Source organism: Peromyscus eremicus, chromosome 1 (assembly GCF_949786415.1).
Source record: "Peromyscus eremicus chromosome 1, PerEre_H2_v1, whole genome shotgun sequence".
Taxonomy (NCBI): Eukaryota; Metazoa; Chordata; class Mammalia; order Rodentia; family Cricetidae; genus Peromyscus; species Peromyscus eremicus.
The window spans coordinates 124,199,154-124,221,380 of NC_081416.1; the positions used below are offsets into that span (position 1 = coordinate 124,199,154).

The following is a 22,227-nucleotide window of genomic DNA, read 5'->3' on the forward strand; positions in this document are numbered from 1 at the left end:
AAACATCGCTGAGTGGACGAAGCAAATGGAGAAAAACAAGATGTTACCAAGAACACACACCTCCTGAATGACCCATCAAATCCCAAGAAGAAAAAGGCACTTAGAAAATTAGACCACGTCAATGGTCATGCTGACAGGAAAGAAAAAGTAGGTGTGAATGTGTATGTGTGTGTGTGTGTATGTGTTGTATTGTTCATGTTCATGTGCGTACTATGTATTGTAAGTGCACACACACACATGCATGTATGTGTGTATGGAGTCCAAAGGTCGATGCTGGCTATCTTCTTCAGTAATGCTCTACCTTAGTTTTGGAGACAGTCTCTCACTGAACCTGGAGCTTGCCAAGTCAGCTATACTGGCTGACCAGCAAGCCCCAGGGACCTGCCTGTTTCTGCCCTTACCCCTCGGCACTGGAGTTAGAGATGCACATCACTCTTATTTGGGTATAGCTGTGTATTTGGGTGCTGGGTATCCAAAGTCAGGTCAGATGCTTCATGTGCACTAAGCTGGTTGCTGACTGTGCCACCTCCTCAGCTCTGAGATTCCCTCTTCTGATGTCTTGTCCCTATTTGTAATGGACAAAGAGAGTGATTTCAACATGGTGCTCAGCATCAGAAAGTCACTGCTGAAAAAAAAAAAAAGTGTGCTACTCTTAGGGACTCATTGTGAAGGAAACAGACGTGCATGATGATGGCCAGGAGGGTGGGAAAGCAATGAAGTACTGTGGAAGGGGCACAACCCTTCTCCGAGGAAAAGACAACTGCTGCCAGGGCCGTGTGTGTGTGTGTGTGTGTGTGTGTGTGTGTGTGTGTGTGTGTGTGTGTTGTAATCTAATTCTAGTAAAACTTAATGAGTGGGTCCTTCTCACTTAATGTAACACCAGCTGAAGTGTCTGAATCAGGGAAACCGTCCGGTACAGGGTGGGGGAAGGGGCATCTTCCTTTGTGGGAACCGCATTTTTCTAGAAGGCCTTTTGATCATGATAGGACTCCAGGGGGTTATTGATTAAACCAGAAAAGAGCAAGAGCTAGGGAGATGAAGCCTGTCCGGCATCAGCCACAATGTGCGCACTATGCCTGCTGTTGGAGGTAGAACAGGTACTACACAGGGATCCGAGGGTTCTAGCCATGACTTCAAACAACTCGGGACCTCCAGGCTCTCAGGCTTGGGTCTATAAATGGATGGAGATGACCGCGCCATAGAGGAGGTGGTGTTTTGCAGGCTGAGTACCTCGCCCACAAATTGCCATGAGCATCTCTGCTGAAGTTGGGCCTGTCTTAGCCTTTTCTTCTTCCCTCCTCTCTTCCACTTCCCCTCTCAATTCACCAACTGCTGAAACATAGCCCAGAGGAAACCGCCTCCTCGCCGCGCGCTGGAGACCGTCCCCAGGTGTCAGTCTTTGTGTCGGGAAAACTTTGAGAGGAAGCGAGGGCGCTGGACAAAGAGAAGGCGAAGGAGGGCGTTTGCCAGCCAGCCCCGGTGCTCCGAGTTGCCCCCCACCCACCCCCACCCCGGGCTCAGCTCACTCTCCGGGTCGCTTTCGATAGCCCAAGCCCAGCCTGCCTAGGCCGGCAGTGGCGGGCTCCCTGAGCCCTCCCGGGTGGGAGCCGCCAAGGCAGCTGGCTGGCCGCTGGAGTTAGTGGGAGGAGGCCAGGCGAGGCGCGGAGCAAAGCTGTCAAACTGCGCCGGGAGCCCGGTGCGGGGCGGGGGGAAGGGAGGGGAGAAGAGGAGGAGGGAGGAGAGGGGAGGGGCGGGCAGGAGAGAGAGCGAGCGGGCTCGCCGCGCCTGAGCAACCCCTGTCTGTCGCTGCCGCTGTCGCCTCGGCCGCCGCCGGCCAGGACTCGCCCAGAGTGCAGGGTGTGTGCCCCGCTGCGCGTGGAGCGCGGAGGCTCCTCCAGCCCCAGCTCCTCGCCCCGGCCCGCGCGCGGGTCCCGGAGGGCGCCGACCCCACCATGCAGCTGCAGTTCCGGAGCTGGATGCTGGCCGCGCTCACGCTGCTTGTGGTCTTCCTCATCTTCGCAGACATCTCGGAGATCGAAGAAGAAATCGGGTAAATAGCCGCCCCGGGCCGGTGCCGCGAGCCCCGGCGGGATCTCTTCCTCCCCGCGGGCTCCGCGCTCCCCATCCGCTTTGTGTGCGCCGCGCCCCCCTGTCGCTCCGCTGGAGGGATGGTGCGGGCGGTTTGGGCTGGAGATGGCAGTGTCAGGGGCTCGGGACGCTTTGGGGAGTGGATGATGGGGGCGCGGCTGCCGAGGGGTGTCTCCGGGCGGGGTGCACGGGCGGCTGTAACCGCGCGGCGTGGGGAAAGCGGACTCGCCCACCCTGCTCCCTGTCCCCCGGTCCCTTCCCCTGGCGTGTGTGCGCGCGGTGTCGCCGGGGTCGAGGGAGGGCGCCGGGGAGTGTCTCGGGCGGGTAGAAGGACGGAGAGTGGAGGGAGGCAGGAGTTTCTTTGTCTCCGGCTCGGCCGCTTTCTCGCCTTGGCAAAGTGGGCAGGGGGCGCGCGGGGATCTCTGAGCTGGGGGAGGGGAATCCCCTGGCGGGAGCTGAGTAAGGGAGACTCTGCACCGACTCCGAGGAAGGGAAATGTGCTCTACACACACGGGTACGCACTCACGCCTCCCGCCGGCCAGCCCAGGATCCCGGCGTAGGGGGTTGGCACTGCTCAAGGTGTGGCGCGCGGGGCTGGAGACCCGGGCTCTCTGCTGGCTTTGAATGTTCAGCGACGCCCCAGGCGACCCTGGGTTGCTGTGTGTTCGCAGTAGGCACAGAGAGCCAGAGACCCTGCCTGAAAGTCTCCTACGCCGCCCGGTGGGTTTCAGGGTTCCCAGGAGCGCGCGATCTCAGCTAGTCCCCATCTCTTCAGAGGTGGGCGGGACCACAACCTCGAGCTGCTCCGGGTTCGGGACTTCTTGGAATACGCTCTCTAAAGGAGCCTGACGTACCATCAAGGTGTCCCATGGGCTGAGGCTGGCGCCCGACCCTACAGACTTCTGCACGCGGAGCCCGACCCCTGTCCGGAACCTCCAAAGCGTGGGCATGTAGGCAGCAGGGCTCTAAGGTAGCCACCGCTTTCAGGAAAAGGGTGAGGTCTCAGGGCCGGGGGCGAATCTGATCCTCTGTGGGATTTGTGAGAAGCCAAGTATACAAGCGTCCCGTGCTGCGTGCGCCGCTCCTTTGTCCAACTTCGTTATCCACAAGAACAGAGGATGCGCCATGCTGTCAGGCCCCTCCAAAACAGAGAGCGTCCAGAATCCAAGATGCTGAAGCCGTAGGGACCCTAACCTGTAGGCAGGTGTCTCTTCCTGCTTTTTGCTTTCGCTCTGACACTGTCCCTCTCTGTAACTCAAAATTCATCCTGTGGACTCCATTATGCTTCAAGAGCCCCTGTCTGCGTCATTCTCCTCATCCTCGGTTTCCCCAAGAACTCCGAGAACTTTCACAAGTGTTCAGTTAATACACTATGTGCCGCCAGCTCCTACACACAGACAGAAACAGGTTACTTTTTCATAGCTGTTCTCCTGGTGTGTGGTCAGAGAACCACAGGTCGCAACAGAAATTGGTGAAGTCACATTCTGGGACGATGAAAGACACAGTGACAGAAAGACGGGCCTCCTGTGCTCCCGGGTTTCTGCCTGGTCCAGATCACGGGGTGACCTTTGACAATGAGAAAAGGAAGGACCAGATGCCCACTTGTTCTGTTATAAAAACACGTTGCTGCTGCTTCCATGAGCAAGCACCCTTGCTCATCAATTTGCTGAACTTTTTTTTTACTGAGCACCTTCTATTTGCCAGGGACTTTTAATTTTTAAAATGTAATGAGAAGCTCGGTTACACATAGTGTCTCCCTTTCCTGCCAAAGGCATTTTGAAGCCTCTGCTTCCCACAGTCAAATTCTTCCAGCAGGCAATCAGGAGTTTCCAGAGGGGCATTGACATATAGTGTATTGAAAACTCGGAGCTGGATGCTGTGAGCATAGTCTCTGTGACATGTTTCACTTGGGGATCCCGACTTCTTTTTCTTTTGCCCCCTTAGCTGGACTGATCCTAGGAAGAAAATTGTCACCCAGCCCACACTGACATGGGTCGTCGCACCTTCCCTGGGTACTCTGGCTGATGGGGCTTGGTCAGTCACCACCACTTTCTCCTAGTTTGATGTAGTTACCTAGGGCCTGTACTGTCTCTGCCACATGATTGGTATCAATAGCCTAGTTCCATTTGCAGCCAGCCCCATCTATGTTTAATACAGGGTGGCGGGGGTCGGGGGGGGGGGTAGACTTATATTGCCTTTGCACGGAGAAGGAAAGAACAATCTGGGGTAGGGAGCCTGAGAATCCCACTCGTCCATCTTTCAGCTAAGGAGTGAGGTTTTAACAGTCATTAGTCCTTGGAAACACCTCAGATGTGAATAGCAAGGGCTTGGTGTGGCTAAATGACCCAGCACAGAGGCTGGGAGGGAAGGATGTCAAGAGCATTCTGTCTTCCTTGCCCTGTACTTTTCAGGATGGTCTGGAATCCTACTCAGGACCACAGTGCTCTTGTACCAGTTCTTGCTACCTGTGCTAGAAAGGATAATAAATCACCCACAGAGAGAACTGTGGTCCTGTCAAAAAGGGGGGGTGGTGGTTCTGGAAGGCAGTAGACAGTGGGATCCTGAGATCTAGTGGTTAGGCAAGAAAGACAGACAGAATGACGTTAGGGATAGGTTTTCCAAGGATTAAGGGATAAACAGTGAAAGAAGCAAGTAAATCACACACACACACACACACACACACACACACACACACAGCCCAGAGACCCATTTTTCCAAAATCTTCAATTCTTTGTTAGAAAATGAGATTTCAGGTTGGTGGCCTCCATGGTCCTAACTTACCAGGAGTAAAGCTCTCTTTTAGAGGCCTTATCTGAGAGACATCTCTTTTTCTGAGGGAGTCTCTTCAAAGTTCCACTCCCAACACTCTTGTTCTCATTCAGCTGGGACTGTACGAAAAAGGAAAACACATAAAAAGACAAATTCTCTGCAAAGCACCCGAGGAGGCCTGCCTGTGAGCAAGGAGCACATTCAAGTTCTGAGTCAGCAATTGAGTGGGGCTTTCGTGAAGCAGCCACATACCAACAAGAGTTGGCCCGTGTTGTATCAGGCATGTTCAACCTTTAGATAGCGTGACATGACATTATCAGCTGCAAAGTTTACAATATGCTGTCTAGTTACCAAAAAGAACTTGCAAAATAAAAACTTGGGATATTTTAAATAAGTTTACAATTTTGTGTTGGACTACATTCATAGCTCCTTGGGCGTGCATGGTGCCTGTGGGTTGCAGCTTTGACACACCTACTAGGTAAACTGAGTCATTCTGGTTGTCACCTAGGCTCATGGTTGTTATGTCTACCACATTGTCCTCACAACTGGCCCACAGAAGTCATTCAGGAAGTATGAATTTTCCCAGTCTGGCGCAGGTAGAGGTCCTCAGGCCACAGAGGGCTCCTCCTCTAGAAACAGCTCGCTGTGTTATCAGTTATGCTTAGTTTGATGTAATATAAAATATCTAAGCCATACCCTGATTGCTTCCATGTAAGGCAGCCTTACACAGATCTCCACCTTTACCACCTAATACTATAGTCAACAGATGACCATTATAATCATAAGAGCACTATAGAACTCTGTTTAAAAGATGAATGAGTAGCTGGTGATCTTAATAATCCCACTCTGGGCCCTAAGGGGGATGATAATGATGCTTAGCATGAACTGAGTAGTCGTGAGCTGAGAGCTATTCTTAGTTGTCCAAGACATTAACATATTCTATCCTCATGGTACCCCAATGCCAAGCAACCAGTGGCACCAATAACGACTGTTCATTGAGCTACTGTGTACCAGGCCCATCCTGACTACCTTGAAGCATCAGCTCACTGACCCATCACTCTACCCATCTCCTGGGTAGTGCCGCTACCCCTAGTTTATCAGGAAGGAAACTGAAGCTGTGAGTTAATTTGCTAGTAATGAAACACTTAGTACTTGACCCCAGGTCTGCATAGGCCAGAGGTCAGGCAGACTGTGGGCTAAATCTTCTGGAGGTGATAGTTCTCTCCTTCTCTTGCAAACTAGCCTCCAATGGCAACTGAATCAGACTTCCCTGATTGTATCCAGGCATCCAGAGCAGGGGTGATTGTGAAGATTAAATTTAGCAACCGATCCATCTCTGGCACTGATGTGTTAGAATGGATATCCGAGTGGTCAGAGTTGATGCCATCTAGTACATCATGCCAGGGTCCTATTAAATGTACCCTATTAAACGTCCAATCATGTCTGGGAAAGTAACTGAGGAGGCGGGACTAGCTCTGTTCATCACTGTGGCTGCCTCTGTGAGCATGCAATGACCCCTGCCATCCAGGGAAGGCTAAGGTGAAATACACTTCTTAGAGGAGGGGTCTGGGTGGATGCAGAAGAACATGGCCTTGGGCAGTTACATCCTTAGCTCTGTGAGGAGAGTTTGTGTTTATTCAAGGTGGTCCTTTTCATTGGGGGAGAAGTTCTTTTTTTTTTCTCCTCCATCCTAGTATAGTTCACCCAAGCATAAACACAATTAAAAGATAAAATAGAAGAGAAAGACGTTCTGGTTTTAACTCCCTTGCTCCGAGTCCTTGATGCCAACTGTTCTAGCATCAAATTTAAATTGTAAATAGATATCCGTCTTGGAAACCAATTCAATGCACAAGGCCTCTTTCCCCTTGTAGTGCCGAGTTGCTAGGTTTTAAAACTGTTCAGGTTTTACAAACTGGGAATGGCGAAAAATGAAAATTATAAATACTTGACAAAAAGAGTTGCATTCTAGAAAGGCTCTCACTTCTTTAAGTAGAGAATGCACAGAGGTGGATATAACCTGGCCACGGCCTCTCTTTCATCCTTCTGTGGCTCTACCTGTTCTGTTCTGTATTGCTTACAAGTTTCTACATTGTTCTATGATGGCATGTTTCTATACCTCTGCACATGCCAGTCCTCCGTTCTGGGACTTCCGGTACACACATTCTTCCTGCTCTCCCTGCCCACTTCCCAGGTCCCTTTCTCTCCACTGCTCTGCCACTACCTCCTTTGCATCACAGTCCCAGCACCTTCTCTCTCTCTCTCTCTCTCTCTCTCTCTCTCTCTCTCTCTCTCTCTCTCTCTCTCTGCCTTAGTTGCTCATCCCATATGAACCTTGAGTACCCCATCATGTCAGCACCCTATGAAGACAGAGTTCACAGTTGTGTTTTATTTATCCCATGGCCCCAGCTCCTTCTGAGAATTACATGGTCCAGAAATTCCCGACCTTTTGACGTTGCAAAATGGCATTGCCATCTACAAGTTCACCCTTAAGATCGAGGGTGATCCCCCACTTGATCAAGTTTCAAAACAAGTTATTTTCTAAAAAAAAAAAAAAAAATTGTAATGTTTTTAGTTAGTGTACTAGTTTGTCATGAGCTGCATTCATAACTATCCTGGGGTACATGTGTTCCAGGGCCCCAAGTTGGAAATGCCTGGTAGATAATGAAGCATGTGAAGTATCTTTTGAATGCACAAACTCAGGCTTAGGGTTTAGCAAAGTTAGGTCCTAGTTTCTCTGTGTCAAAATATCCCCACTGTTCAACCAACAGTTAAACACCCCCACTTGATGAGAAAGCCATGGCATTTCTGCCATGTGCTGCATGAAGGGTACAGCCTGGGAAGGACACTGAAAGGGACATCTTTGACACACGGCCCACATAGGAATGCAAGGTCCCGCCCCACGTGTACTATCTCCAAATGTTCTTTATGGGTACTTGAAAGTAGTGCTTTTATTTTTAAAACGCTGTCGAATGAGAGGATTGTGATGACCCGTCAAGGCTGGGGATGCTGCACGGATCTAGATGAGCTCAGGAGGATCAGATCTCACAGCTGCCTGGAGCAAAACTGAGTTAGACAGGCAGATGGCAGGATAGCAGGAACTCCACAGCCCAGTGAGCCTGTAGCTGTGGCTGTCTCCTTCTTGGGGGGAGGGAGTGATGGAGACAGGTCTCTCCCTAGAGGTCAGCCAGAGTGACGTCCCCAGTGGCTGTCTTCCTGTCTGTCTAGGTCTTGGTATCTCTGCTATGCTAGTCTCGTCCTTAAGCGTTGAGATTAGTCACTCTCTTAGGTGGCAGCTGGGCTGGTTTTAAATTCTCCCCAGTTGCCCGCAATTCATCACCCAGGCAGGAGGCTGTCCAGTGTCCTGACGGGACCTGTTTGTCCCTGAATTTGCTCAGCTTCAGCTGTCACCTACTTCACAGTAGTGTGGAGAGAATGCCTTCAGCCGAGGAGAGCAGAGCGCGTCTGCACTACACACAGGCAGCTGTGTTCCTCCTGACAATACTCACGAGCACTTGGGGGAGCTGATTTGTTTCCCTGGAAAATCCTGCATCACGCCTTGCTTGCTGTGTGAGTTGTAAATCTGCATTGCAAGAGGGAGGCTCTCCACTCTGTCAAGGGGATTTCCCTGTGCTTTCTTGCTATTGTAGAAGGAACCCAGCGTTTTGCTCTACTCCCCAGCTCTCCCACCCCCCAAGCTTCAGAGATACAATTTCTGCTCCTGTAGCTTCTTAATTCATAGCTTGGCGATCCCCTTGACACCCCCTGACCAGTGGTCCCCCCAAATGCTGATCTGTAGAAAGGACAAAGGATGTAAAAGGAAAAAAACAAAAAAAGGAAGAGAAAGCTCACCAGAAGAGTTAGGCAGTTTCCAGTTACCAGCTGCCCTTGCCATTGCTACTGAGACGACCACCCTTTGAAGAAAGTCTTGGTAGGTGGCCCAGTAAGCCTCCTCTTTGGCCAAACATATTGGGAACCAATGCCTGCCAAGCACAGTTTTTGTTTGTTTGTTTTTGTTTTGTTTTTGGTGTTACCAGCTTTTAAAATCTTATATTCTGAGATCTGGTTCCTAAAGGTTCAGGGTGGGAACCACACTGGAAGATGCAGCCTCCCTCCACACACAGGTTTTGTTTTTGTTTTTTTTTTCGTCCGGGGAAAGGTGCCAATAGACAGTAAGGACAAAGTCATTTTGTGGGTGCTAGATATCTAAGCCTCACAGCAATCTGATAAGGTTGATGGCATTATTATCCCCATTGCACAGGTGAGGAGACTGAGGCACAGAGTCGTCAAGTAATTCATCCAGAGTCACACAGCTAGCAAAGTGCAGAAGCAAGATCTGGACCCAGGCCCCAGAGGACAAGAACTTTGCAAAAGTGATGCATTAAGTGGCATCCAGTAAGGAAATGGGCATACTCTTGTCTCCAAAACAGCAAGGTCTGTGTGAGCGAGGACTATGCAGATGCAGCAATGCTGGGGGTGGGGCTTTCAGGGGTGGTGTGCTGGAGCCCAGGACATAATCGGTCATGACAGCTGAAAAGATCCACACAGAATGGGGGGGGGGGGGGGCAGCAGCCTTCTGCTCCAAGCTGCTCCCATCGCAATGGCTCAGGAAGGTGTTTGTTAGGGGGGGAGGGAGGGAGGGGAAGAGGGAGACTGATTGACTCACTGAGGGAAGAGGAAACAAGGCACATGATGAAGGCCTGGAGGGATTTTCTTCTGGAGAAGAACAGAAAGGCTCACACTGCCAGCTGCCCCAGGCCCGTGAAGCCTGGTAAGGAAAGAAGGACCGATTGCTCATGGGGAAAGGCTAGGTTTCAGCAGGGAGATGGCTCATCCCAGGGAGCCCCATTTCCAGGGCCTGACACCTCTGAGAGCTCACTTTGGTAGCCTCACTAAGCACCCCAGTTGTACTGTTTGCCCATCTGCAGTAATACAGGCTCAGAGAGGTTCCAGGACTTCCTGTGACTGCACAGCAAGTAGAAGAGGAGCTGTGTTTTTCTGGCTCTGGCCTAGGCTCACTGCTCCTAGCTACCTTTTGGTACTGAAGATTTTTATACCACCCTTCTAATCTTGTGCCGGACCTCCTACACTCTGTTCCATTTTCTGTGCCACAGTGCAGGTTTGTAAAACGATACTGGAAACTTCTGAGTCTGTAGGACAGACTTGGGGACGATCTGTGGTCTAGCACCGTGGTGACTTCACTGGGGTCTGGCGGTTCAGCCGAGGCTGGGGAAAGGCCAGACACACCTGGACACTGCCCAGTAAGACCTGAGTAGTTGCTGTTAGGTTTCCTAATCTCTAGTTTCTAGGCTAAGAGTGTTGGCCTCACTTGGGGGAGCGATACCTAGGGTAACTCACACCTTCTTTCGTGATATGTGCCAGGACAGTTTAAATAATAGAGGCAGAGGCATATGGTGTCTGGAGAGAGTGAGCTTGCCTGGGCAGGTGGCTTTGGCTTGCTGTTTCTATACGTCACAGAGGCTCTCTAAGTGCATTCCTAGGACTTGACAAGTGAACTGTGCAAGATGTCCAAGCTAGTGTCCTAAGCAAAACGTTTATCTATGAGAAGCAAGAAGAAAAGTGAGAGGAACTTCAGTCATGTTGTCTGTGTCTGGACATGCTTACAGAAGGCCTCCCAAAAAGACTCTAGATGGGTGTGGAAACAGCCATGGCTTACAGCCCTTTCCACAGCCTACCCATGCTGTCAACTGTGGCAGAGTGAGGACTTGAGTCTTCATATAAATCTCTTCCTGATGCCACCTGGAACCTTACTTCTACACTAGGTTCTCGCTGGAGCTGTACTCACTTCCCATGATGCAGTTCAGCAGGCTCCACCTTTATACCAACAAGGAGCTATTATTGGGTGGTGGAATAATAATATTCTGGTGAAACACTTATTACCTATGTGCCCTCAAGCAAGTGTCCCCCTTTTCTGAACCTCAGTTTCCTAAGCCACAATCTCCTCATGATCATGCAAACTACAAACACAGGATATAAAATGCTGCTGCCACCATGGAAAGCAGGACAGTCCCTCCCAAAACCCTAACACAGAGTCCATGCTAGCCAATCTAGCAATCTCACTTACGGGTATACATAAAACAGAACAAAAGGGGGGTTGGAGAGATGGCTCAGTGTTTAAGACCACTGGCTGTTCTTCTAGAGGACTCAGGTTTGAGTCCCAGCACCCACATGGCAGCTTACAGCCATCTCTACCTCCAGCTCTAGAAGAGCCAATTCCCTTTTCTGACCTCTATGGGTTAACACACATGTGGTACACAGACATCTATGCAAACAAAACACTCAAACACATAAAAGAAAAATAAATAAAATCATCTAGAACTTTATAAAAATGGAAAGCCAAGACTCAAACAGATAGTTGTACAATAATACCACTGTTCACAGAAGTGTCGGTCACAATAGGCAAAAGGTAAGAGCAGCTCATATCCATTGACAGATGAATGGATGGCCAAAATGTGTTTCACGTGTATAATGAAAAACACTCAGCCTTAAAAATGAACAGACTTCTAACACATGCTCCATTCAACATAGATGAACCTTGATGCCATTAAATAAGTGAAATAATGCAGTCACAAAAAGACAGCCGGTACTTGATTCCTCCTACAGGAGCCTCCTAGACCAGCCAGATTCTCAACAGGATGGTGGTTGCCACGGTCGGCGAGGGGAGAGGTAGGAGTTACTGTTTAACGAATGTAAAGTTTCTGTTTTGCAAGATGAAAAGAGTTCTATAGAGGGATGGTGGCGAAGATCACACAGGAATCAGAATTGGACGAAACACCACTGAACAAGTTTAAACAAGTTTAAAATGATAAGATGTCGCACGTGTTTTACTACAGTTTTTGAAAACACACACACACACACACACACACACACACACACGAAAGAATGCCTGGCAGGTGCTCAGGCGTGTTGGTTTATTTTAAGAGCACGGGGTGGTTTTAACAAAGCAACATCAATGAGAGTACTATTTTATTTAGAAAGTAATATGATGCCAAGAAGCATGGGAGGGAGACGATAGTGGGGGGGGGAGTGGAACAGGGAATTAGAAAATGCACAACATTGCTGATCATGAGTGTGTTTCAATCGACTTGCTGAATGGGAAGTACAAGCACATGCTTTTCTGTGTGGCCATTGTGGCCCTGTCTAAATTCAGTGGAGGGGGTCCCTAGGGTCCCCTAAACACTCAAGTTCATGGAAGGCACAGTGGAATGGTAGAGGATGTAGGGAGCCCAAGGCTGCTCAGACCCCTTCCAACACCCTGTCCAGATTCCTTCTCTCCCTTGCTCTATCTTCTGCAGGGGGGTAGTCTTGAAACTGCCCCCCTTTTGACTCAAGAGTGAACTCAACAAGCCTCAGCCCTCTCATTTTCTGATTTGACAACCACAAGACTAGGAAAATTGGAGTCCCGTGGTATCTTTCCTGTCAGGCTCACACCATGCAGTACCTGCAAGAAAATAGGGATCTGCAGCTGATATGGTTTCTGGGAGGTATGAAGTCCATAAAATGTTCCTCAAACTTGAAAGAGCATCTTCAAAGGCTTGTCCAAACCAGCTCACTGAGCCCCATTGCAGAGGTCCTAAGGCCTGAGAATTTGCATCTTGGACAGTTCCAAAAGATCCTGTCACCACTAGGTCCTCTGAGGAATTGAGAGACACTGGGCTAGGGTCTTTCCTCGAAGTGTGGTCCTTAGATGACCAAGTCTGGACATCATCTGGAGGTCTGGAAGACATGCTGAATCTCAGGCCTGCTAAGTCTGTGTCTGCCTTATATACGAAGGCCCCAGGTGATATGCACACACACCCTGCTGGTGGGAACATAGTCACATACCACATAATGATATTTTACTCATCCCCAAACTGCAAGTGCCCAAGTGGCTCCCTAAGATTGTAATGGAGCTGAAAAATAATGTGCCTTTCCTATGTCTGGATAAACAAATGCATACCACTGAGTAAAGTTGTCTGTAGTACACCATATAGAAACCTGGGGTTTGGTCCCAGGAGCAATAGGCCGGAGCCTATAGTCGGCAGATAGAGAGCTGCACCACCCATGTTTGCAAGGACACTTGGTGGCATTCACACAACATCCCTTAATGATGCATTTCTGCAGACGTGTCCCTGTCACTAAAAGATGCATGAGTGTAACTGCCCTCCCTGCCTTCTGTAGTGACCCTGGCCCTACTCACCAGGGAAAATTTGTCTATGGATCTCTTCCCAAAACAGGGTTGCCCTACTGATGTGCCGGTGACTCTCCAACGGATGTTTTAAAAAAAAAAAACTCATTACGGGCACAAGTGGGATGCCCATATTAATATGAAGAGTTCTTTATGTAGTTGACACATTTATTGTAAAAACACTGCAAGAGGTACTGGGGAGATGGGCAAACTGCTCATCACACAAGCTCAAGGACCTGAGTTCGAATCCCCAGGACCTATGTAAAGCTAGGTGCAGTAGCACACATCTCTGATCCCAATTCTGCTACAGCGAGATGGGAGACAGAGACAGGAGAATCTCCAGAAACTCGCAGGCCAGGGGTAAGTATTAGCAAACAACAAAAAGACCAGCTCAAATAGGTGAACTATGGCGGACACACACACACACACACACACACACACACACACCCTGCGAGAGCAATCTGATGGACAGTAACTGAAACCCGAATACAGTAATTGCTTCATAAAGCCAGAAAAGGGACCTGAAATTTTTCAGTCTAGCTGGCTGTGTTCCTGGGCCATGAGGTAAAGCCAGAAGGAATCTTTGCCGAAGGTTGGCCTGGCATAGGACTCTAAAGAGGCTCCAGTGCGTCTAGACACAGCCTTGACCTAGGCCTGCAGTACCAGATGGAAATTTCTGGAGAAGCTGGACAGCAAAGCACTCCTCAGCTTCACTGAGCCCTCTAGTGAGCTGGTTGGCTGTGATCATTCAAATGGCAAATGGCCTTGCTTCGCAGTTGGCACATGCAATAATAGTTCTTCCAGAGGTCTGGGGGTTCCTCGGCAGATTTGGTGGCCTGCCCAGCCTGTAGTCTAGTTCCAAACACCACTGTCAGGAATGGAGAGGGGAGGCCTCTAGGGGCGATGGAGGCTAAGTATAGGGGAGCCTTTTAAAACCCATCTGCTCTTCCTGATAAAGAGAGCCCCTGAGCAGGACGGCAGCCAAGAATTTAATTGTATTTATTCTTGCTATTACCTTCTATTTAGGGCAAGGGATATTGGTAGTCTATTTATGGTAGTGATATAAAAATGTCTTTTGTGATAAATTCATTTAAGTTTTTGAGTCAACTTAAAGACAAGTGTTAAGTCAATGAAGTTGAGTTAGCAAAATACATGAGGGTAGGCCCAGAAAATGTTGTGGTTGATATGTGACGTGCCATCTGATTTCTTCCCCATGGCATTATCTACCCCAAAGTTGGCAAAGCCAAAACAACTCCTTGAGGAACAAGGAGTGAGTCTATACAGAGTGAGTTAATACTCCAGAAAGACTCCTTATTACGGAAATGATCCATTCACTCTACTTGGGAAGTTGCCTAGTACCCAGTGGAAGACTCTTCCCAGGAAACAGTCATGCAGGTGATTTAAATAGTGGTGTGTGTGTGTGTGTGTGTGTGTGTGTGTGTGTGTGTGTGCACGTGTTCATGGGTACACTCATGTAAGCTCCTACCACTATCACCCTCCAAGGCAGTCTCATCTGGACAAGAGGAAGGTTAGGATGAGTTAGGTTCAAGCGGACCTCCCTGTCTCTGCAACACTACCAAGCCAATGCCAGTTCACATTCTTCTGGAATGCCCTGCCTCTATTGGGTGCCACTTCATATCTATTGTATGGCATTTTCACGGCTGCTGCATAGTAGCTCACCGAGAGACAGGACCATTTCAGATTTGTGCTTTGTTGACCTTCCAGCTTCTTATCCGGTGCCTGCTGGAGAATATGTCTTGTTTGGAAAACCCAGGAAAGAATGGGGAAGGCAGAGAAAGAATGGAGAGGAAGCTAATTCCCCAAGGGAGACCCAGAAAGGCCCTGTCAAATACATTCTGGGATCCTTTAAATACCTCTTTCTGTTGCCACTGAAGAGGAAACCTGCAAGGTATTGCGTGGAGCTCTGCAATCATTTGACATGAAACCCACAGTTACTATTTGAATGTGAGATGCCCCCAGCAGACTCGTGTGTTAATTATGTGGTCCTCAGCTAGTGGCACTATTTGGGGAGGTATTCGGAACCTTAGGAGGTACAGTCGACCTGGAGGCATGCCTTCAATGGGTCTACCCAGTGCCCAGTCCCTTCTTCACTCTCTGCTTCCTGTCCACCCTGAAGGGAAGAGGCTCTGCACTTCCTGCTCCCGCTACCAGGATGTTCTGCACAAGCACTGGAGCCAAGCTGTGGACTGAACCCTCAGAGAGTATGAGCAAAATACATCTTTTCTTCTTTGTTTGTTAGGTATTTTGTTCACAACACAACAAAGCCAATTAGGACACAGATTGAATCCTGTCTTATTACTATAGTAAACCTACTCACTCCCAATTCCAGGAAAAAAGATCAGCCCACAGATGAAGTTAGTATTCCTAACTGGCTGCTTCCTGGTTCCACATGGCCGTCATATACAGAAACCAGAAGATTGGAGGGATGTGGCCAGAATTGGGAATCAGGCTGGCTCCTGGCAGGCTGAGATCCAGCTGATAACAAGAAGATTAACAGAGGTCCACAACCTCCTCAATCCTGAAGCATAGAAGAGAGTTTTTAAATCAATGCTGGCCAGGCTGGCTTAATGGTATCTAATCTTGCCTTTTGAAGCTCAGATATTTGGGAGTTGAGATCTATTGAGATAAAATAGAATAAAGCGTGTTGGGTTTTAGATTTTTTAGACTTCATCTGAGTCTCATTGTGCACTGTTGTTTTTATTTTCTTAGAAGCAGGCAGGGATTAGCCTCGCTCCATCTGCATGAGGGGTGGTCTATTTTTATTCTTTCATCTCCCACTAGATCGTTTTCCACGAGGGAAGGAATACATATCTGTGTTAGCTTGTCTCTGTGTACCCAGCACATGGCTCTGTAAATGTCCAGTGACTATTTTTCAAATGCAGTGTCTCAGAGAAACCAGTGAGGACAATGTACCCCTAGCCTGTCTTCTGGGAAAAAAAAAGAAAAGAAAAGAAAAAAATCTGTTTCTGATCAGGTGTGCACACAGCAGCCTCACAGGGCACTCACATTATTCCTGGATGAAAGCGTTGGGTCAACTCCCCAGTACCTGCTTTCTGTGACAGTTCCACAAGCTCTGAGGCATCATCACACAGTTGTGTGTGTACTATGCACATGACCCACTGCACCCAGGTACTTATAAGGTCTGTGCTAAATGCTAGTGCAGAGATGGACACATCCCAGATGAGGTGCTCAAGGGAACTGTGGTCTGGTTGAGCAGAGTTTTTGTATGATAAAGAGGCATGTGTCTGGAGAGGAGCCTTTAGAGGTCTGGATTCTGGCTGTAGACTTGCAGGCTGCCTCAGTGGCAGGCTCTTGCTTCTCAGTGTCTCAGTTTCCCTAACTGTACAACACTGACTACATAAAGTCATGTGTCTTTCCTGGTTCCAGATCCTCAAAATTGGGTGACTACCACAGAGACTTTCCCTGGAATAGGGTTTAGACTCACTGGAGGTAGGTAGGTCCTTTGTTGTGCTTCCAAATGTTTTACCCTGAAGGCTGGAATGGTGCAGCAAATAGATTCTGATCGATTTTCACCTCCTACCTGCTCCACACAGAAAGGTAGAGGGCAGAAGAGTGGGGGAGGGCCATGTAAGGAAAAAGAAAGTCAAACTGGCTACCATGTCTACTCTGTACCAACTATTGCATGTGACACTTTTTCATCTCAGAGAAACATCTTCAAAGATTTGCAGGCTGGGGGTTCATCAACTCCTATTCCCCCTACCACTCAGTGTCACTGGAGAAAACATGATATTACAGTAGGATTAGCATTCTTGATAAATAATGGTCAACTTACCACAGTTCAGCAAAGTACATGGGTGTGTGTAGCAAGATGCAGAAAAGCTCCCACTACACATAGCTAAATCTGGTGATCTGGGAAGCCTTCTTCATTTGGCGATCAGGAAAACTCATCATTGCCGACAAAGGGCCTGTGCCTGTGGCCTGCAATCAACCTAGTTGTAACCCCTGACCTTAAAGGTGAATGTGCCTGTGTTAAAATAAATAAATGATTTTTAAAAAGACAGTTTGGTTCGGAGGAAGTGAGATGCTTTGGCTGAGGAACCAGAAGTCCTAGGGGATCTGTAGTAGATCTTAGGTGCTCTGTGAACCCTGAACCCCTTCAAATGACAGGCACAGGATCCACATGTTTCAAAGGATTCTCAAAGAAAAAGGAACCACTGGGGACCCCTGAAGTGCTTCCAACAATGAACGACTGTGCCAGCAAAGAGCAGTTTACTAGGGGGCAGGGAAAGCAAAGGAGCCAAGAGGACCACCCACACTACCAATGGGAGTTGCAGCGTGAAGGGTCTACCCTGGGGTGGTTTCCATGCAGAGACAGGAAGGGTTAGAGAATGGTCCCTCCCCGCCCCCCCCCCCCCCAGAAAAAACCTGATAGCTCTGCAGCTTCCCCAGGGACTGTCAGTAATGACTGAGCCTGGGGTGGCTCAGGCATGGAGAGAGGACGCTGTTCTGTATGGCTCGTTGGTGGGTTCGGTTTCACTCCTGATCATTTTAGACAGAGGTCTCCATCTGTATGGTAGTGAAGATGGGTGGACTAGAACAAAGCCAATGGCACTTGTTCTAGTGAAACAGCCAGACAAACAAATCAGTTCACCTGTTATTAGAGCAAAGAGGGACATAAGCGGCGCCACCCCCTTATTAGTACAGGTACAAAAAGCATAAGATGTGAATAACTTGTCCATAGTCCCCTAAGTGGTGAGAGCCAGGGGCTGATTGGTTTGCGTTTTGGAGAGCAGGCAGGGCTGAGACTAAAGCAATTTTGCATGAGGCGGTGATAAAACCCATTAGTGCAGATGAGTCTCTGGAGTAGCAAAGGCTCCAGGAGTGAGCCTTGGTCTTGGGCTTCACTTGGAGAGTCAGAGCAGAAGCCAGGAGGCAGAGGCCATGGGAAGAAAAGGTGGCCAATGAAGTGAGGAGAGGCCAAGAGAGCAAGGGAAGCATGCTGCCAGTGTGTGCATCCCTTAAAGATGAGGGTGTTCAGGGCCCTTGGGCTTGCTCATCATCAAGCATGGAGACTTTGAGAGACCACTTTGCTTAGAGTGGTGGGGTGGAAGGAGATTCTACAGACAACAGATTCAGCAGTAGTTTGAAAAGGAAGGAGAAAGCAAGAGACAGAAGATGGGAAATATTCTACAAATAAAAAGTGGATTTCCAAAGAAGCCAGGCTGAGGAGAAGGTTCAGTGAGTAAAGCCCTTGCCAGGCAAGTGTAAGGACCTGAGTTCAAATCCTCAGAATTCATATGTCCTACTTAGATCAGGTTGTCAACTTGACATAGCCTAGGGTCATCTGAGTGGAAGGTCTTGATCTGAGAGGAATGCCTTGATCAAGAAATTGCTTTTAGGTTAGATTGGCCTCTGGATGTGGTGAAATTTTATTTGTGCTCTAACAAATAAAGCTTGCCTGGAGATCAGAGGGCAGAGCTAGCCACTAGTTAACCATAGAGGCCAGGCAGCGGTGGCACACCTTTATTCCCAGCACTCTGGAGGAGGAAACGGGAAGTGATAAGGAGGGGCCGAGACAGGAGCTCGGCCTCTTTCAGGCTGAGGAGTTGGCGAGGTAAGAGGTGAGGGGCTTGTTCCTTTTTCTCTGATCTCTCAGCATTTAACCCCAATATCTGGCTCCAGGTTTTTATTGTTAAGACCAATTAGGATTCGAGCTACATGTGGGCATGTCTGGGTGGGGGGAGGGGTGGCATTGATTGTTAATTAATATAGGAGGGCCAGGCCCACTGTCACTCACATCATTCCTCGAGCAGGTGATCCTAGGCTGTGTAAAAAAAAAAAAAAAAAAAAAAGCTAACTACTCATGAGCCTGTGAGTGAGCCAGAAAGTTAACCAGCAAACCAGCAAGTAGCGTTCCTCCATGCTTCTACTTTGAGTTCCTATCCTGACTTCCCTCAGTGATGGACTGTGTCCCAGAAGTGTAAGCCAAATAAACCCTTTCCTGCTCATGGTGCCTTTGGTCATGGTGCTTATTATAGCAACAGAGTGAAACTAGAACATCACATGAGGCTTGGCAGCGGGAGGCTGCAGCCCCAGCTCTCCTACTGCGCAATTGTGGGGGGGGGGGGCACGACATGATGGGAGACGGACCCTGGGATCTTGGAAGGCCCTTAGCATGCTGCAGGCAGTGGTGAGCAGCAGAAGTCCCTGAGTAAAGGTGAAAATCTAGAAGCAATACCATGCCTGTCCTCTGTACACACACACACACACACACACACACACACACACACACACACACACATACACACACACACTGTTTTCAAAGTCTAAACATGAAGTCATGAGGGAAGAGAAAGAAAGCAAAAGAGGCTCCATGCTGGAGCCACAACCTTGAAGTGAAAGGGAACTAAACAGCAGAGAGGGAGAGGGGACGGGGATGAGGATGCAGTGACCTTGTCCTGGTGTGAGAAGGGCACAGAAACACCACGTGGCCTACAGAAGGGAAGACTGGAATGTACTAAGCCACGAGGCTGGACTGTGCTTTTAGGTAATAACCTTTGCGATTCCTTTTCTGCGACTCTTTCCCAGGGTGCATTTTGAGTCTGGTTCTCCTAGTCCTGTAGAAAACATTCCCTCCCAGTCTACTACTAAACACACACTTAACTAAAGTGTCCCCATTCCTGCTTCTTATGTGTGTTCTCAGTAGCACCCAAGACATGGGTAGGTAATTACAGTTCCATGCCTAGGGCCAGGAGGATGTTTGCTTGAGTGTGTGTGTATGTGTGTGTCTGTGTGTGTCTGTGTGTGTGTGTGTGTGTGTGTACCTTGCAACTAGACACTCTATACATGCATGCTCACCATGACCATAGAGTCTACCCCAATGCCTGTCATATAGGTACTCAGCTATATGGAATTCATACTAATTGGAACAACAAAAAAAAGTAAAACAGAGAAACTTGGCTATGACCTTCTCACCTCAGAAGAGTTTCAATAAGAACAATAATAATAAAAACAAAAGTGTAAGAGCAGTACATGCCAAGTTGGTGGTACCTGTTTCAAAGAATGGAAAAAAATGTGGACTTGCATTCTCTACTAAAGGTGGCACTAGGAATCACACCAAACTTGTGAGGTTTTTAGTTGGTTGGTTGGTTGGTTGGCTGGCTGACTGGCTGACTGGTTGGCTGGTTGGTTGGTTGGTTGGTTGGTTGGTTGGTTGGTTGGTTGGCTGGCTGGCTGGCTGGTTGGTTGGTTGGTTGGTTGGTTGGTTGGTTGGCTGGTTGGCTGGTTGGCTGGTTGGCTGGTTGGCTGGTTGGTTGGCTGACTGGCTGGCTGGCTGGCTAGTTAGTTGGTTGTCTAACTGGTTGGATGGATGGATAGATGGATGGATGGATGGATGGATGGATGGATGGATGGATGGATGGATAGTTGGTTGGATGGCTAGCTGGATGGATGGATGATGGATGAGTGGATGATGGATGGATGGATGGATGGCTGACTTGTGGATATATGGGGGTTTTCTGCAAACTCTTACTTTCACATTATCATATCAAAAGCACTTTTGTTGAAAAAACAGGCAGGTTCCCATCCCCCCAGCCAAGAAGTAGGAGTCTCTGTCCCCTCTCCCTTCATCTGTAGAAAGCACTGTTGGGTCCCAGTGTGCCTGTGTCAAGCCCCTCTTGTGACCAGATGTCTCCAAAGAGCACACAATCTGTTCAATAAAGCAGGGCTAAAAACCTCCACCCAATTGCAGTGTGATGTGATCAAGTGGAGAAGTTGATGGGATGAGAGTTCTCTTTGCCTCTGGATGATACCAGACCCAAAGAACGGCAGGCCTCCCCACCTCCTCGGCTTCACCCCAACCATCTTTTCTGAAATTCCCTACAGTAATCAATGACAGGAGATGTGAGAAGAGAATGAAGTTCTGAGGCAGCTCCTTCATGTAAAACGTTCAACAACACCTTGAGTCCCGTGATGCTCTCCAGAATCACCAGCCCAAGCAAGCCCTGGGGACTAACAGGTCCCTGCCCAGTGTCTGTGCCTGTCCCTTCCCCAACAAACCATGAAATCTGAACTGACTGATTCTCAGGGCAGCAGGGAAAGTAAGGTGTGTGTGTGTGTGTGTGTGTGTGTGTGTGTGTGTGTGTGTGTGTAGCTGTTTGTTACATCTTCGTCGCTCTCAGTGTGGGTGTTTAAAATTGAACCGAGCTTCCTGCCAGAAGGTGCTGGAAGCATCCAAAGTAAAGGTCCGGCAGTCCATGGAGATAGAATTTGTAAGGAAGCCCATCCACCCATGGCAATATAGTAGCTCTGTGATTTTTTTTTTTTTATTTTTGGCTCTTCTTAATCATCAAAGTGAAGTCAGACACATGCTACTAACATCCACTTGGTCATAACCTTGGAGGCTCCTGTCCTTTCTGAGCTAATCCCAACCAACCCCTACCTGTTGTGAGCTACAGTGACATTTCTTGTGTAAAGCTGCTTTCTGGTCTCTAAACCAACATGGCTGGAATTCCTGCTTTATACTTGGAGCATGCTGGTGACTTCCCACGAGGCAGTCAGGAGTAGTCAGGAGGACCCTAAGGCAGAAGGCTTCTTCAAGACCAGTGCCTCCCAGAGCCTTGGAAAGCCTGAAACAACCTGGGCTACGAGAGATCCTACCATAAGAAAAAAAAAGAAGGTTCAACATAATACGAGTCCCCAAATGCATATTTAGACTAGTTATGATCTGAAGCTGGCCATTTATAAATGTTAAATTCAGTACACACACACACACACACACACACACACACAAATAGAATAAGGCATTCCTGGGAGAGAACTTGACATTCAACGGTACAACCATGTGATCCAATTCACACATTCCAGGACACTCTTGCATTGCCTGGCAGAGTTAGAAGGCATGGAAAGTAGAAGACCAGGGCAGAGGGGCAGCTGAGAAAGGATCTTGTAGTAAGAAATCTGATGTTGAAAGCTAGTGGTACCCATGAAGGAATCCTGAGGAGTTTACAGGAGGCAGAGAAGCTGCTGGGCTCTGCAGTGTAGAAATCATGCCCTCCCTGGGAAGGACATGGCAGGCTGTGCACCTGGGAGTGGTGTATGTCACAATGATGGGGGCACTAGCAGCTCCTGTCATTTAGGGGTGAGCTAAAATCCAAAGGTGATGGAACTTGGAAGGGGAAGCACCATAGGGAGAGATGGGGGAG

At 48.7% G+C, this 22,227-nt stretch overlaps 1 protein-coding gene across 2 annotated transcripts in view; it reads left to right on the forward strand.

Moving 5' to 3' along the window:
* Positions 1–1,952: 1,952 nt before the first annotated feature.
* St8sia2 (ST8 alpha-N-acetyl-neuraminide alpha-2,8-sialyltransferase 2) overlaps positions 1,953–22,227 on the forward strand; it is a 70,754-nt gene continuing 50,479 nt past the window's right edge. For both annotated transcript variants that reach the window (XM_059253318.1, XM_059253319.1), the window contains exon 1: positions 1,953–2,050. In XM_059253318.1, coding sequence (XP_059109301.1) covers positions 1,953–2,050 — 98 coding nt within the window. The remainder of the gene's footprint in view (positions 2,051–22,227) is intronic.